Genomic DNA, 17576 nt, shown 5'->3' on the forward strand with positions numbered 1-17576 from the left:
TGAAAAAGGGGGTGGGTGCCTATATTTTATAATAAAACCCCTATTGGTTTAACTTTACCTCCTCTCCCAGTTTTATGCTTGCTCTGGTCCTTCACACCCCCTTACCTGCTTAAGATTCAGCCCATTAGCAACAGTCAGCAATTCATTCTTTTTGGCTTTTCCTAATGCCTTAGGGGTTGGCGCTTCCAGAAATTTATAAATGTCCATTGCTGCTGATTTCCACACACAAATAAATCAAAAGGGATTTCCCCAATCAAATCGACAATTCATCGATCAATAGCCCCCAAATTTGTTCATATCCCAGACGCAGGCCCCAAATTTGTTATGAACCATAATGCTTTAGAAACAAGCCAGCAGCAATAGACTACACCTGGAGTCTGGTTTTGATGTTAAATCTGTCTTTATTAGAATCTTCTTGTAAAATTGCAACTTAAACAAGATAAACAGAAGTTAATAGTGTTACATTTATAAATGTGTGTAAATATAACTCCCAAACTATTGAGCTCGGGGGAAACAAGGCTTACAGTGTTGAGATGATAAAGCATTAAAGTTCAGTTCAACTACAGAATAGGCGATGAGAGGGAGAGACTTATAATCCAGGGTAAATGGCGAGAAAAGGCAAATATGTAGAATTGCACAGGTTCCACGGTGATAAAACGAGAGAAGAGTTGCTGGAGATTTTGTACATCATCGTTCCAAATCCACATACAAATTATCATCGGAAGTGACTTGTCACAAGCGGTATCGTCTTCTTGAACTGCCACACCACAGCCAGGCAAGGGTTAACACATAAGTGGTCTCCACAGGATGCGCCAAATCCGATCCACTCTTAAGGATCAAATGAGGTGACAACCACACATTCGATGTACGGTGAATCAATAATTAACCCATCCTTGTGGGCATAGGAACGTTCCAAACAGTGACCCTTGGCCACTAGTTCCCTGGTTTCGATCCTTCCATTTTTCCTCCTTTGTCTCCGTCTGACTCTGAGTGTCTGTGTCCTCGGTTAAAATTAAACAAGCTGCGAGCAATGAAAACAAGCTGCAAGTCAGACTGAGTCGGCATCCTAATGCCTGTCTCTCTCTCTTAAAATGACAGTCCACAGCAAACGAAACCCAGGGATTCATAACAACGACCAGTCCCCACTGTGAACTGACTGGTGTGCCAGTAGTTGTGATGACTAAGTGAATCCTTTCCCGCAGTCTGAGCAGGTGAACGGCTTCTCCCCAGTGTGAAATCGCTGATGACTCTGTACGCTGGATAACTGAGTGAATCCCTTCCCACAGACTGAGCAGGTGAACAGCTTCTCCCCAATGTGAACTCGCTGATGACTCTGTAGGGTGGATGAACGAGTGAATCCCTTCCCACATACTGTGCAGGTGAATGGCTTCTCCCCAGTGTGAACTCGCTGGTGACTCAGTAGGGTGGATGACTGAGTGAATCCCTTCCCGCATTCTGAGCAGATGAATGGCTTCTCCCCAGTGTGAACTCGCTGATGATTCTGTAGGTGGGATGACCGAGTGAATCCCTTCCCACAGACTGAGCAGGTGAACGGCGTCTCCCCAGTGTGAACTCGCTGGTGATTCTGTAGATTGGATGACTGAGTGAATCCCTTCCCACAGTCTGAGCAGGTGAATGGCTTCTCCCCAGTATGAACTCGTTGATGACTCTGTAATCTGGATGACTCAGAGAATCCCTTCCCACAGACTGAGCAGGTGTATGGCTTCTCCCCAGTATGAACTGACTGGTGTGCCAGTAGTTGGGATGACCGAGTGAAACTCTTCCCACAGTCTGAGCAGGTGAACGGCCTCTCCCCAGTGTGAACTCGCTGATGACTCTGTAGGCTGGATAACTGAGTGAATCCCTTCATACAGACTGAGCAGGTGAACGGCTTCTCCCCAGTGTGAACTAGCTGATGACTCTGTAGGATGGATGACCGAGTGAATCCCTTTCCACAGACTGAGCAGGTGAATGGCTTCTCCCCAGTGTGAAATCGCTGATGACTCTGTAGGCTGGATAACTGAGTGAATCCCTTCCCACAGACTGAGCAGGTGAATGGCTTCTCACCAGTGTGAACTCGCTGATGACTCCGTAGGATGGATGACTGAGTGAATCCCTTCCCACAGACTGAGCAGGTGAATGGCCTCTCCCCAGTGTGAACTCGCTGGTGTCTCTGTAGGGTGGATGAGTGAGAGAATCCCTTCCCACAGACTGAGCAAGTAAATGGCCTCTCCCCAGTGTGAACACGCTGATGACTCAGTAGGGTGGATGACTGAGTGAATCTTTTCCCACATTCTGAGCAGGTGAACGGCCACTCCCCAGTGTGAACTCGCTGATGATTCTGTAGTTGGGATGACTGAGTGAATCCCTTCCCACAGACTGAGCAGGTGAATGGCTTCTCCCGAGTGTGAACTCGCTGATGACTCTGTAGGTTGGATGACTGAGTGAATCCCTTCCCACAGACTGAGCAGGTGAATGGCCACTCACCATTATGAACTGACTGATGTGCCAGTAGTTGGGATGACTGAGTGAATCCTATCCCACATTCTGAACAGGTGAACGGCTTCTCCCCAGTGTGAACTCGCTGATGATTCTGTAGGTTGGATGACTGAGAGAATCCCTTCCCACAGACTGAGCAGGTGAACGGCTTCTCCCCAGTGTGAACTCGCTGATGACTCTGTAGGTGGGATGACTGAGTGAATCCCTTCCCACAGACTGAGCAGGTGAATGGCTTCTCCCCAGTGTGAACTCGCTGATGTCTCTGTAGGGTGGATGATGCAGTGAATCCCTTCCCACAGACTGTGCAGGTGAATGCCTGCCCCCTGGTTTGAACACGCTGGTGTGCCATTAGGTCAGATGACCGAAAGAATCCCTTCCCCGAAATTCAGCAGATGACCAGCTCTGCCCAGTGTCATCTGACTGGTGTGTCCACAGGTGGGATGCCCGATAGAATCCTTTCTCACACACAGAACAGATGAATGGCCTTGCCCAGTGTGAAATTGCTGATGTACCTTCAGTTGAAATGACCGAGTGAATCCATTCCCACTGTCTGTGCGGGTGAACGGCCTCTCTCCTGTGTAAAATGCCTGGCTTGCTAGTTGGTCAGATGACCAAGAGAATCCCTCCCCACAGTCTGAGCAGGAAGGATGGTCGATTGAATCCCTTGCTCCACTTCTTAAATATCTAGACAGAGACAAATAAATTGTTGTGCCGTGTTTGAGGTTCCTGGAGACATATTCCTTCCAGTTTTTAACCTGTAAAAGATTTACAAAATCCATCAATGAGTGTAGGACAACATTTCAGATGAGATTACTTGAATTGCCAAGATTTGATTTGGTATCACACTGTTACAGTGAGGTTAAACCCAAGTTGGAAGATAAATCATCTCCTGACTGGGCAGAGTGCTAGGATCTGGAATGACCATCAATTCCCATATTCGTTTCAAGTTCCAACTCCTTAAAGTGCAGGGTTACAAGCTGCAGCTGGATGCACTTCTTGTAAGTGAGGGCATCAGGGACACTACAGGTCTCCCCATCTTCCCTCTAATTTGTAATAACAAGTGTGTACATAAATCTTGCACTGTGCATTTTTTTTTTACCCAGTGACAAGATGTGCACGGTGAATTTTATATAGAGAGGTATTCATTTTCACAGCTAGAAAATCACAGTCAATAGGAACTTTGATCTCCTCTGGGTTCAATCTACACTCTCACACAACCTATGTAGTAGGGCTGTAATGGATAATGAAGGATTTTCTCACCAAAGTTTTTGCATATTGTCCATATGTTGTTTGCTTGCTAAGTTATGCTTTAACAAGTCAGATTTCCAAATATCATTCCACTTCTTCCCACTTGCAAATTCTCCAGCAACCTTTGCAACACCAGAATACACACAAGTATCATCAGTTTCTGTATTCTACATAAATATTTCCCCCTGAACCCTCCCCCCCCCCAATGAATGACAGTGGTGAACTCAGTTTCTATATTCCCCTGAAACCTTCCCCAATTCTCCAGCAACGTTTGCATTGCCACAATACACACATCGGACAAAGACTGACAGTGTTGAAACTCAGTGATTGCAATGCCAATGAATACGAAGGGAAGGGCAGTAGTCTTTCTGTCTCACTGGAGTCTGGCACATTTGTGATGTGAAAGCTACTTGCTGCCCAGGGCAAAGGTGCTTGATATCATTCAGTACCCAGAGAGAATGGGACAATACATGCTCTCACCGGTAGAAAAGTCCTGAACAAAAGGTGGAGGAACAAGCAACAGACACAAAATGTTGGAGGACCTCAGCAGGCCAGGCAGCAGCTATGGAAAAGAGTACTAATGCTGAATTCCTCTAGTATTTTGTGCATGTTGCTTGGATTTCCAGCATCTTCAGATTTTCTCTTATTAGTGATTGGAGGTAGAGCATAGGTGATTTTCTCAACTGGTGATGTAAAAGATTTTGTTCCCTTTCTCTGAGTTCCTAATCCTTGCCTTTATTATAGCTGGAGCTCAGCTCTGTCTGAAAGATCCATCGGTTCCCATTCACTCAGCAGCCGGAAGCTCCCCGGGGCCCGTGTACAGATCGTGGTGCTGAGAGACAGGGACAAGAGCAGGACTGTCCCTGGATTGTTGGCCACGGTGTCAAGATTTCTCAGGAATTGTCACGAAGTTGGTGTTTAAGATAAAAACACGGAGAATCGCTATTACCTGCACCCGACATTTTCAAACCCTTCTGTGTACTGCGCATTTCATCAGCGCTTCAGCATCGGTGAAATTCTTAACGCATGGCCCTATGGGTAATCACGGTGCCATTAAACATTTCTGCCAGCACCGGTTCAATGTCCATGCCTCATTTTTCTTTTATAGAGTGTATAGAAAAATCTGCAGCTGTTTTAACGCAGAAAGCGGCTCCCATAAACAATATACTCAATATCAACGTGCATCTCACGCCAAAGTAAAATGCAGCTATAAAACACAAGAGATTCTGCAGTTGCTGGAAATACAGAGACGCACACACACAAAACGCTGGAGGAACTCTGCAATTCAGAGAGCAACAAAGCAGCGGAGTACACATGCTAGGCATGCGGAAGGGGCTCTGCCTAAACATTGTCTTTTTAATTCCTCTCCACATTTGCTGCCCGAAATTAACCACCTTTTTTTCTGGTCAACCAGTTTCCAAATGTTTCTGACCTTTCTTTTGTAGCCATATCCTGCTGGTCTGATTCCTCCTGCTCCTCCTGGTAAACTCTAGACCCCATCGCTCTCTGGAGCCCCAAAGCGCTGACTCAGGCTGGCAACTTTTTGGTTTTTGACTCTGCACCATCGAAGATTCACTTGCTAGTCTGCTGTCAGACTTTAGAGGTGCATTGTGTTACGAGACCACAGGTTCGCTTACTGTGCATGTCACTTTAGGTGCCTGAGTGAGGCGGGACTGTGACATTATACACAATGAGAGAGAGAGAGAGAGAGAGAGAGAGAGAGAGAGAGAGAGAGAGAGAACGTCAAAACCACAGTGAGCTCATCGTCTTATTCAACCTGGAGAAAATCATGCAAGTGTATAAGATGATGAGAGGCATTGGTCGTGTGGATAGCCAGAGGCTTTTTCCCCAGGGCTGAAACAGCTAACACGAGGGGGAATAGGTTTAAGCTGAAAAACTTAAAACATGTTGTAGTTCATCCATGCAATCTTTAAATGCTTGCCATTGCATATGAATGTTGCGGAACAAACTAGAGAGCAGGTCATTCTACATTGGGTATTGAGCAAAAAGGAAGGGTTAGTTAGCAATCTTGTCGTGCGAGGCCCCTTGGGTAAGAGTGACCATTATATGGTGGAATTCTTCATTAAGATGGAGAGTGACATAGTTAATTCAGAAACAAAGGTTCTGAACTTAAAGAAAGGTAACTTTGAAGGTATCAGATGTGAATTAGCTAAGATAGACTGGCAAACGATACTTAAAGGGTTGACGGTGAATATGCAATGGCAAGCATTTAAAGATCGCATGGATGAACTACAACGATTGTTCATCCCAGTTTGGCAAAAGAATAGGCCAGGGAAGGTAGTGCACCTGTGGCTGACAAGGGAAATTAAGGATAGTATCAAGTCCAAAGAAGAAACAGATAAATTAGCAAAAAAAAAGCAGCACACCTGAGGACGGAGAAATTCAGAGACCAGCACAGGAGGACAAAGGGCTTAATTAGGAAAGGGAAAAAAGATTATGACAGAAAGCCGGCAGGGAACATAAAAACTGACTATAACAGCTTTTACAGATATGTGAAAAGAAAAAGATTGGTCAAGACAAATGTAAGGACCTTTACAGTCAGAAACAGGTGAATTGATCATAGGGAACAAAGACATGGCAGACCAATTGAATAACTACTTTGGTTCTGTCTTCACTAAGGAGGACATAAATAACCCTCCGGAAATAGTAAGGGACCGAGGGTCTAGTGAGATGGAGGAACAGAGGGCAATACATGTTAGTAGGGAAGTGGTGTTAGGTAAATTGAAGGGATTAAAGGCAGATAAATCCCCAGGGCCAGATGGTCTGCATCCCAGAGTAGTCCAAGAAATAGTGGATGCATTAGTGATAATTTTTCAAAACTCCTTAGATTCTGGATTAGTTCCTGAGGATTGGAGGGTGGCTAATGTAACCCCACTTTTTAAAAAAGGAGGGAGAGAAAAACCAGGGAATTATAGACCGATTAGTCTGACATCGGTGGTGGGGAGAATGCTAGAGTTGGTTATCAAAGATGTGATAACAGCACATTTGGAAAAAGGTGAAATCATTGGACAAAGTCAGCATGGATTTGTGAAAGGAAAGTCATGTCTGACGAATCTTATAGAATTTTTTGAAGATGTAACTAATAAGAGTGGATAGGGGAGAGCCAGTAGATGTGGTATATTTAGATTTTCAAAAGGCTTTTGACAAGGTCCCACACAGGAGATTAGTGTGTACACTTAAAGCACACGGTATTGGGGGTATGGTATTGATGTGGATAGAGAATTGCCTGGAAGACAGGAAGCAAAGAGTGGGAGTAAACGGGACCTTTTCAGAATGGCAGGCAGTGACTGGTGGGGTACGCAAGGCTCAGTGCTGGGACCCCAGTTGTTTACAATATATATTACTTATTTAGATGAGGGAATTAAATGCAGCATCTCCAAGTTTGCGGATGGCACGAAGCTGGGCAGCGGTGTTAGCTGTGAGGAGGATGCTAAGAGGATGCAGGGTGACTTGAATAAGTTAGGTGAGTGGGCAAATTCTTGGCAGATGCAATTTAATGTGGATAAATATGAGGTTATCCATTTCGGTTGCAAGAACAGGAAAACAGATTATTATCTGAACGGTGGCCGATTAGGAAAAGGGGAGGTGCAACGAGACCTGGGTGTCATTGTACACCAGTCATTGAAGGGAGGCATGCAGGTACAGCAGGCGGTGAAAAAGGCGAAAGGTATGCTGGCATTCATTGCAAAAGGATTTGAGTACAGGAGCAGGGTGGTTCTACTGCAGTTGTACAAGGTCTTGGTGAGACCGCACCTAGAGTATTGTGTGCAGTTTTGGTCCCCTAATCAAAAGTTTCACCAGATTGATTCCTGTGATGACAGGACTTTCATATGAAGGAAGACTGGATCGACTAGGCTTATACTCACTGGAATTTAGAAGATTGATGGGGGATCTTATTGAAACATATAAAATTTTAAAGGGATTGGACAGACTAGATGCAGGAAGATTGTTTCCGATGTTGGGGGAGTCCAGAATGAGGGGTCACAGTTTAAGGATAAAGGGGAAGACTTTTAGGACCGAGATGAGGAAAAACGTCTTCACACAAAGAGTGGAGAATCTGTGGAATTCTCTGCCACAGGAAACAGTTGAGGCCAGTTCATTGGCTATATTTAAGAGGGAGTTAGATATGGCCCTTGTGGCTAAAGGGATCGGGGTTATGGAGAGAAAGCAGGTACAGGGTTCTGAGTTGGATGATCAGCCATGATCATACTGAATGGCGGTGCAGGCTCGAAGGGCCGAATGGCCTACTCCTGCACCTATTTTCTATGTTTCTATCCACCGTCAACCCTTTAAATATCATTTGCCAGTCTGTCTTAGCTACATCAAGTCTCATATCTTCAAAGTTGCCCGTCGTTAAGTTCAGAACATTTGGTTCTGAATTAACTATGTCACTCTCCATCTTAATGAAGAATTCCACCATATTATGGTCACTCTTACACAAGGAGCATCGCATGACAAGATTGCTAATTAACCCTTCCTCATTGCTCAATACCCAGTCTAGAATGACCTGCTCCCTAGTTGGTTCCTCGACATGTTGGTTCAGAAAACCATCCCGCGCACATTCTAAGAAATCCTCTTCCTCAGCACCCTTACCAATTTGGTTCACCCAATCTATATGTAGATTGAAGTCACCCGTTATAACTGCTGTTCCTTTTTTGCACGCATTTCTAATTTCCTGTTTAATGCCATCCCCAACTTCACTACTACTGTTAGGTGGCCTGTACACAAATCCCACCAGCGTTTTATGCCCCTTAGTGTTACGCAGCTCTACCCATATCGATTCCACATCCTCCAGGCTAATGTCCTTCCTTTCTATTGTGTTAATCTCTTCTCTAACCAGCAAGGCTACCCCACCTCCTTTTCTTTCCTGTCTATCCCTCCTGAATATTGAATATCCCTGGATGTTGAGCTCCTATCCTTGGTCACCCTGGAGACATGTCTCTGTGATTCCAACTATATCATATTCATTAATAACTATCTGCACATTCAATTCATTCACCTTATTACAAATGCTACTTGCATTGACACACAATGCCTTCAGGCTTGTTTTTACCACACTCTTAGCCCTTATACAATTATGTTGAAAAGTGGCCCTTTTTGATTTTTGCCCTGGAATTGACTGCCTGCCACTTTTACTTTTCACCTTACTACTTTTTGCTTCTACCGTCATTTTTCACCCCTCTGTCTCTCTGCACTTGTTCCCATCCCCCTGCCACATTAGTTTAAATCCTCCTGAACAGCAGTAGCAAACGCTCCCCCTCAGAATAGGAAGACAGACAGCCCTCAGTGATTCCTGTGTATGCTCCCTGGAAGCCTCAAGAAACGATAATGATCATGAATCAGGCCCCAGATAGAAAACAAAAAACAGTGCAGTTTGCTCAGTGTGTCCACAGTACCATACAAATGTTTAATGCGACTCCTCAAGATTTAACTGCTGCATGATTCTCTCAGCTGATGAGAGGCAAAAAGGGAAGGCAGAATTGAGATACAGGAGTTACAGCTATCAGGAGTAACAGGTGAAAACCATAATGAGAATGAACAGACTGACCAGATCATTCAAGCCTTTGAAAGGTCTCTCCAACAACCTGTAAACATCACTAAAGTACGTAAATGCAAACCTGAGCCTGGGGAATCGGGACCAGACTATTGAGAGTGATTTGTGGCCTGCTAAGGCACCTTTGCAGGAGACCATGCCTTTAATGATGGGAATCTGTCCCCCCAGTTCAATGCCCTACTGCTCCAATGCTTACCAACTAAGTTAGCCAACATGATTAAAACAAATAATATGGATTCCCCTGACAATGACCAAAATCGAATGTGATGAGCTTTGACATATCATTAGGACACAAATTTCGAATCCCGATCAACCCCGAAGGGAACTAATATTAAAGGTGAATATGCTCAGCGGGAAGGACGCGAGCGGGCTATATCTGAGGAACAGAAATGGGAACAAAAACCTGCCAAGGGACAGGTGGGGACAACAACCCGTTTAGAAATTGACAAGAAGATCCTTCCAACCATGACTGCCAACCCTCAGGAAGAGCCCAATGTAATATTGCAAGTTGCTGGAAATCCAGTTCCATTTATGACTGATATGGGGCAACCACAACACCCTCGATCAGGAAATAGTATCGGAAAAGGGATTCCAGCTATCAGACGTTACAATCACTCTGTCTGGGTTCGAAGGCACAGAACACACCTATTCACGTACCCAGCCACTGCAGGTGGAATTCCAGGGGAGCCAGTGTGAGGTTTCATTTACAGTCACCACCAGACAGGGGTGTAATCTCGTAGGGAGAGAATTGCTCTGTCCGTTGGAAGTCGAGATTCTATACACGGACAAGGATATGATGCTGGAACTGCGAACAACTGATAGCTTCCTCTGACCACCCAGTGGTGGGCTCTTTATCTGGGCTCCAGTACATTTAAACCCCTTCTGCCAGTGGCCAGCTCTCATGTGACTCTGTGTTATGACCCTACCTGGTGCTCATCTGAGGAAACCCCTCGAGGGACAGAAGTTCCCAGTCACAGTGATTGGAGAGGTTAAAGGAAGAGACGGCATTGCATTTCTGGCTGAGGTTCCAGATTTCTTTTGGCGACAGACAGGATTGGTGGTTCCCCATACCACCTTCAGGGTTTGCCCTGGGTTCAAGCCAAAGAGCCTAGGGTTCCTTGTCTACACCCTGACGAAACAGGCCTCTAGCACCGAGGGAGACTGGCAAGACTTGGCCGTGGGCCAACTCCGATACCAGAAGGAGTCTGAGGTGAAGACGGGACATCTGGTAAGACATTCTTTTAATAGTGACTGAACCCAAGATGTTGTACTCCATCTCTGGGCAATTTCAGTCCATGAAGTCAGCCCTCCTGTCCGGATCACAGTGAAAGAAGGACAGACTCTCCCATCCATTCTGCAATACCCCCTCTAGCCCATCCGGATCACAGTGAAAGAAGGACAGACTCTCCCATCCATTCTGCAATACCCCCTCTAGCCCGTCCGGATCACTGTGAAAGAAGGACAGACTCTCCCATCCATTCTGCAATACCCCCTCTAGCCTGAGGCAACATTTTATGAGAATGGAAGCTCTTTTGTGGATCCAGCAGGATAACAATATTCTGACTATGCGACAGTGACGGACAGTGAAGTAACTGAACAGGCCTCTTTTGAAGCAGCTGTCTCCGACCAGAAGGCTGAGCTGTTTGCTCTGACTCGTGCCTGTATCCCAGCAACAGACTAAAGTGGGAATGTTTACACAGACTCCCGTTATGCATTTGGAATTCTACATGACTAGGGGCTCTCTGGGAACGTGGAGATTCCTGACTTCCTCTGGCCACCCCATTAGTAATGACAACTTACTCACCGCTCTGCAGCTACCTCGAGTTTTGTTCTTCTCAGGGGGATGCCTCTGAGGAGGAGTGAAAACTGTGGTCCCATATGGGGTGCCAGAAATTCCCCTGCCTAAGTTTTTGGATCACCTAGTGGGACAGGTTTGTGTTCCAACACAATTTTTACCAATACAATTTTTGACACACCTGGGAAAGGAGGGAATGGTTTGTAACCTGTACCCTGCACACCCGGTACAACTCCCTTGACAGGTGGATCTTTTTTGTGTCTACAAGTTGATTTTATTGAATTGCCTAGAGTACATTGCGATAGATACTGCTTAGTTATTATAGATGTGTTTAATAGATGGATTGAAGCTATTCCAACTACCATTAATACTGCTGTGACTGCTGTGAAGGGATTATTACGGGAAATAATTCCCAGGTACAAGCCAGAGATGCTGAGTTCAACAATGGCCCACACTTTATGGTGAAAGTAAATGAAGGAGTATGTAACAAACTAGCTATCAAGCAACAATTCCACTGTGTACACCACCCACGGGACACTGGCAAGAGTGGAAAGAGCCAATGGCACTCTGAAGAGTAAATTGGCCAGACTAACAGCGGAGACTGGACTCACTTGGTTGAAGGTCAGACAATTAGCCCGATTCAACATGAGGGTTACCCCACAGAGGAAAACAGGGTTGTCACCAGCTGAAATCATTTCTGGACGGCCCATGAGTACACCCTGGGAACAAAGTCTCAGGATTAAAGGCAAGGTGTATAAGAATAAAGAACCTTGGTTCTCGATGGATATTGGAACTCTGATAAAGAAGAGAGAGATGTATGACATGTGTAAGAATCAGGGAGCAAAGAAGGTACTTGAGGGGTATAAAAAGTGCAAAAAAATACTTAAGGAAGAAATCAGGAGGACTGAAAGAAGACATGAGGTGGCGTTGGCAGTCAAGGTGAAGGATAGTAAGAGCTTCCACAGGTATATTAATAGCAAAAGGATAGTTAAGGGATAAAATTGGTCCTCTTGAAGATCAGAGTGGTTGGCTATGTATGGAACCAAAAGAAATTGGGGAGATGTTAAATGGTTTTTTTGTGTCTGAATTTACTAAGGAAACTGGCATGGAGTCAATGGAAATAAGGCAAACAAGTATTGAGGTACTGGAACCTATACAGATAGAAGAGGAGGAGGTGCTTGCTACCTTGAGTCAGGTAGATAAATCTCCAGGACCTGACAGGGTATTCCCTCGGACCTTGAAGGAGACTAGTGTTGAAATTGCAGGGGCCCTGGCAGATATATTTAAATGTCGTTATCTACGGGTGAGGTGCCAGAGATTTGGAGAATAGCTCATGTTGTTCCGTTGTTTAAAGCAGGCTCTAAAAGTAATCCAGGAAATCATAGGCTTGAAAGTTTGATGTAGGTCATGGGTAAGTTATTGGAAGGAGTACGAAGAGATAGGATCGACAATTATTTAGATAGACAGGGACTTATTAGGGAGAGTCAACACGGCTTTGTGCATGGTAGGTCATGTTTAACAAATATATTAGAGATTTTCGAGGAGGTTACAAGGAAAGTGGATGAAGGCAAGGCAGTGGATGAAGGCAAGGCAGTGGATGTTGTCTGTATGGACTTCAGTAAGGCCTTTGACAAGGTCCCGCATGGGAGGTTAGTTAGGAACATTCAGTCACTAGGAATACATGGTGAGGTAGTAAATTTGAATGGGAATTGAGAAAGGGAGAAGTCAGAGAGTGGTAGTGGAGGATTGCTACTCTTGAGTGGAGGCCTGTGACTAGTGGTGTGCCACAGGGATCAGTGCTGGGTCCATTGTTATTTGTCATCTATATCAATGATCTGGATAATTATTTGGTAAATTGGATCAGCAAATTTGTTGATGATACAAAGATTGGAGGTGTAGTGCACCGTGAGGAAGGTTTTCAAAGCTTGCAGAGGGATCTGGACCAGCTGGAAAAATGGCAGATGGAGTTTAATACAGACAAGTGTGAGGTATTGCACTTTGGAAGGTCAAACCAATGTAGAACATACAAGGTAAAAGGTAGAGCACTGAGGAGTGCACTAGAACAGAGGGATCTAGGAATACTGATAGAAAATTCCCTAAAAGTGGCATCACATGTAGATAGGGTAGTAAAGAGATGGTACATTGGCCTTTATAAATCAAAGTACTGAGTAGAAGAGTTGGAATGTAATGGTGTGGTTGTATATTGCAATACTGAGGGGGAATTTGGAGTATTGTGTGCAGTTTTGGTCACCGAATTACAGGAAGGATATTAATAAGGTTGAAAGAGTGCAGAGAAGGTTTACAAGGATGTTGCCAGGACTTGAGAAACTGAGTTACAGAGAAAGGTTGAATAGGGTAGGACTTTATTCTCTGGAGTGTAGGAGAATGAGGGGTGATTTGATAGAGGTGTATAAAATTATGATGGGTACAGATAGAGTGAATGCAAGCAGGCTTTTTCCACTGAGGCTAAGGGAGAAAAAAAACCAGAGGACATGGGTTAAGGGAGAAGGGCGAAAAGTTCAAAGGGAATATTGGAGGTGGGGGCTTCTTCACAACTGTGTCTGACTGGTACTGGCATAACTGGTTCTTCTGGGCACATTCTGTCTCACTCCCAACTATTTTGTACCTTCCCTTGTACAGGTATGTAATGTCTAAAGGACCAGTGTTTGAGTAAATGAGACTCACCAAACTTTCTCCTGACTGAATCACTGGAATCTCCGAGTCAGATGGGTTCTCTCCAGTCAGTGCTCTCAATCCTCGGGCTGGTTCACTTGTTACTGTTCCCTTGTCTTCAGTCATGCGTTTTCTTCCAATAAATCTCTCACCGCAGGTTTAACTTTAACATGAAAGATAATGAAGCACGTTAACAATGAAAAGGAGGACCAAACATATCTGCTTAATGTTACTAGGAACAAAACTCACTGAAATTTAAATATTGAAGGCAAATATAATGATCTCAGTGAACAATCTTTTATTGTCCCTCGCATGACACAGACGATACGGGATTAGAAGGATCCATCATCCAGTCATGGTAAGACATACGACACAGGAACAGAATTAGGTGATTCGATCCATCTGGTCTGTCCACCATTCAACCAGGGCTGATTTTTATTCCAACACCATATTCCTGCCTTCCTCCTGTAACCCTGAAGCTACTCAGCAATCAGCAGTATATTAATCTTCACAAATATACCCAAATGGCAGCCTCAAACAAATTCTACGGCAACAAATTCCAGATATCAGACATCTTTTGGCCAAAAAATTTTTCTCATCTCAGTTTTAAAGGGAAGCATCTTTATTCTGAGACTGTGCTGTCAGATCACAGACTCTCTGTCTAATGGAAACATCCTCTCCATGTTCACTGTATCCAGGCTTTTCAGCATTCGGTAGGTTTACTTAACCATACATCCCTCCACCACCCCCACCGTCCCTCTGAACCCCACTGAGCCCAGGTCCAGAACCGTCAAATGCTCCTCACACATAAAGCCGATCATTCCTGAGATTATTCATGTGAACCTCATTAGCAACAACTGTACCGGACACATTTCCAGGAATAACAGACAAATCGGTTCCAGGATAATTTACAGGGAAAAGTTGTGCTTTCTTTACTGTTATACTATCACTCCATTTCCAGGTTAAAACTGGTCCATTTCAGGAAATTTGTATTACAGATCCTAGGATACAGATCTTGTCTTGCCTATACTGGACCGACCGCCGTCGCTGGGCTATAAACGTGCAGGAGTAATGTGTGGCTCAGTGCCTTGCTCAATGACACACCACGCTGCGTGGTGCTGAAGCTCGAACCATTCTTCCCCTTGACATCCCAGTCCATCGCTAAAGCAGGCAATGAAATCAAAGATCCCCACAACCTGGGACGTTCACCTTTCTCACCCACCCCAGTCCGGGAGAAGACACAACAGCCAAAAAGCCCCAGGACAAAAGCGAGGAGCCTCAGGAAGCGAGGCGAGTTCAGGGAAATTAATGCCTGAACACAGTCAGTGGCCAAAATCAACCACGTGATCTTGCGTCACAAAGCGGAGGGCGGGGCGAATCTGCGGCACAAGACACAAGTGACCTGTCTGCGAGCCTTCTATTTAAATTCTGCAGAAACAGACAGCCTGGGCTCCTGGTTTGGATCGTTCAATGCAGATTAAGTAAAGTCGACACATTTCTGACGAGCCTAGATAGCTGGAAAATAGATGATTAACTGGCCCTCAATTCGGGGCTCACGGCCAACATCAGATCTCCCCGCTCGGGATCGGTCTCAATACTCACCGATGGGGAAGTTATATCTTCGGCCCGCAGACAGTGATCCCGACAGAAGAGACGAAAGTCTTTCCCGAACACACAGCCGACCCACTTCAGCTCTGAGCGGAGAGGATAACACCGTCCACCCGGAGACTGTGAACATGCGCGGAGAGATTGTTACATCATCGGGAGGCGGGGCCTCGGAAACAGACGCGCAGATGCTGCCCATCTGCGGTTAAATGGGAGGGGCAAACGGGATCACGTGTCAGGATTGGCGACACCTCCCCCCTCCCCCAGGCAGAGACTCCAGCTACTCATTAGTCTGTGGAAAGAAGCAAACTTGCCGCTCACATCTCATCTCGCCTTAAATGTATTAGACATATCAACCCCCAGGAAAAATATATCGTCTGTCCACTTTATCTATTCCTCTCGTAATCTTATAAACGTCCATCCAGTCTCACCCCAGCCTGCGCCGCTCTGGAGAAAACAACACAAGTTTGTCCAAACTCTCGTTATAGCTCATGCCCTCTAATCCAGGCAGTGTCCTGGTAAACCTCTTCAGCGCCCTGTCCAAAGCCCCGACATCCTTCCGAGAATGGGGGCGACCTGAACTGTATGAAACACACCAGATGTGGTCTAACTAGTTTTATAAAACTGTGTTACGAACTGAAACGTTTTAGAAACGAACCAGCAGCAATAGAGTTCACACTGGAGTCTGGTTTTGATGTTAAAATCACTCTTTTTATTAGTATCTACTTATAATAAAGTAACTTAACGAAATAAAGGAACGTTAACAGTGTTAAGTGTATATGTGTGTAAATGTATTTCCCAGACTATCGAGGCTGAGGAAACAAAGCTTAGAGTCTTTAAATGGTAAAGTAGGAAAATTCAGTAATCTACGGAATAAATGATGGGAGAGAGATGCTTGTGATCCAGGGTGAAACGTAGAGAAAAGGCCGTTACTTCAAAATAACCGTCGACGAAGTTCTTATCCGTTGAATCTGTCCACGTACGAGTTATCAGCGAAAGTGACCTGTCACAGGAATACCGTCTTCCAGGGGTTACCACACAACATACCCAGGCAAGGGTTAACACAATATATTCCACAACCCACTCCTATGGATTATACGAAGTGACAGCCACACACATTCGTTGTGGTTCCGTGTACCGATGATCAACCCACTCTTGTGGGCATAGGAGAGTTCCAAGTCTCAGCTGCGACTAACTGAAGCGATCAGCTTCTCTCTCTCTCTCTCTCTCTCTCTCTCTCTCTCTCTCTCTCTCTCTCTCTCTCTCTCTCATGGTTCAGTCCACTGTCAGCCTGTGACTGACGTCATAGCCCCGCCTCCTCACGCCGGCGCTCTTAAGGAAACAGTCACAGTACGACCGCAGGCTCGTAACAGCCGCAACACAACTTCCCGACTTTTGAACTCAGTGCTTCAACTAATAAAGACAACCACGCCATTTGCCATCTTAACCACCCGATCAATCTGTGCAGTCTCTTTCAGGGAGCGATGCACTTGGAGTCTAAGATCCCTCTGATCATCAACACTGTTCAGGGTTTTGCATTTAACAGTGTATTGTCTCATACATTCGACCTACCGAGCTGCCAAGATGATCATCACTAATCAAATCTCACTGAGATTTCTCAGGTCCTGTTGAATTTATTGCCAAGTGCACAAGTACGGGAAGGTACAGGAACAGAGAAACACTGACTTGTGGCAGCATCACAGGCAAGTACTTTCAGATAACACACGGAACACAAATTATACGATGCTCTGTCAGTAACAATCTCTAAATATGTTTTATGTCATCAACAATATATAAAATACATTGTGTCATGATCAATATTAAAATGTGCATTTTGTGTCAATAACAGACTTGGAAATGTTGAATTTGTTCCCTGTCTCCATTCCTCCTGTAATCCACAACCAGCTCCTTTGTTTTTGTTACAATGAGGGAGAGGTTGTTTTCTTGACACCACTGTGTCGGGGTGATGACTTCTTCTCTGTCGGCTGCCTCGTTATTATTTGGGATCCGGCGGATCAATGTAGTGCCGTCAGCAAATCTAATTAGCAGATTGGAACCCGCCACTGCAGCCCCACAGTGCACTATGTACTGATTGCAAAGCTACGAAATTGCATGTGAATAGCCTCCCCTCCCCCAACTCCACTCTTTCTGCGTCACCAGCAGACTGGGGCATCTCACATC

General features: G+C 45.1%; 1 protein-coding gene across 1 annotated transcript; it reads right to left on the reverse strand.

Annotated features, from left to right (window-relative positions):
- Window positions 1–303: 303 nt before the first annotated feature.
- On the reverse strand, window positions 304–16287 carry LOC132389633 (gastrula zinc finger protein XlCGF26.1-like). The gene is made up of 3 exons (XM_059962148.1): window positions 15393–16287; window positions 13803–13953; window positions 304–3254 (listed from the first exon to the last, which is right to left on the reverse strand). The coding sequence occupies exon 3, from the start codon at window positions 2846–2848 to the stop codon at window positions 1181–1183; it is 1668 nt and encodes a 555-aa protein (XP_059818131.1). The 5' UTR covers window positions 2849–3254; window positions 13803–13953; window positions 15393–16287; the 3' UTR covers window positions 304–1180.
- Between the last annotated feature and the right edge of the window lie 1289 nt (window positions 16288–17576).

The sequence above is a fragment of the Hypanus sabinus genome, unplaced genomic scaffold (assembly GCF_030144855.1).
Source record: "Hypanus sabinus isolate sHypSab1 unplaced genomic scaffold, sHypSab1.hap1 scaffold_62, whole genome shotgun sequence".
NCBI classification, from domain to species: domain Eukaryota; kingdom Metazoa; phylum Chordata; class Chondrichthyes; order Myliobatiformes; family Dasyatidae; genus Hypanus; species Hypanus sabinus.

What these genes read in the sequence shown, in the direction of transcription:
- LOC132389633 (XM_059962148.1), bottom strand. Translation starts at nt 2,848, where the DNA reads ATGGCACACCAGCGTGTTCAAACCAGGGGGCAGGCATTCACCTGCACA.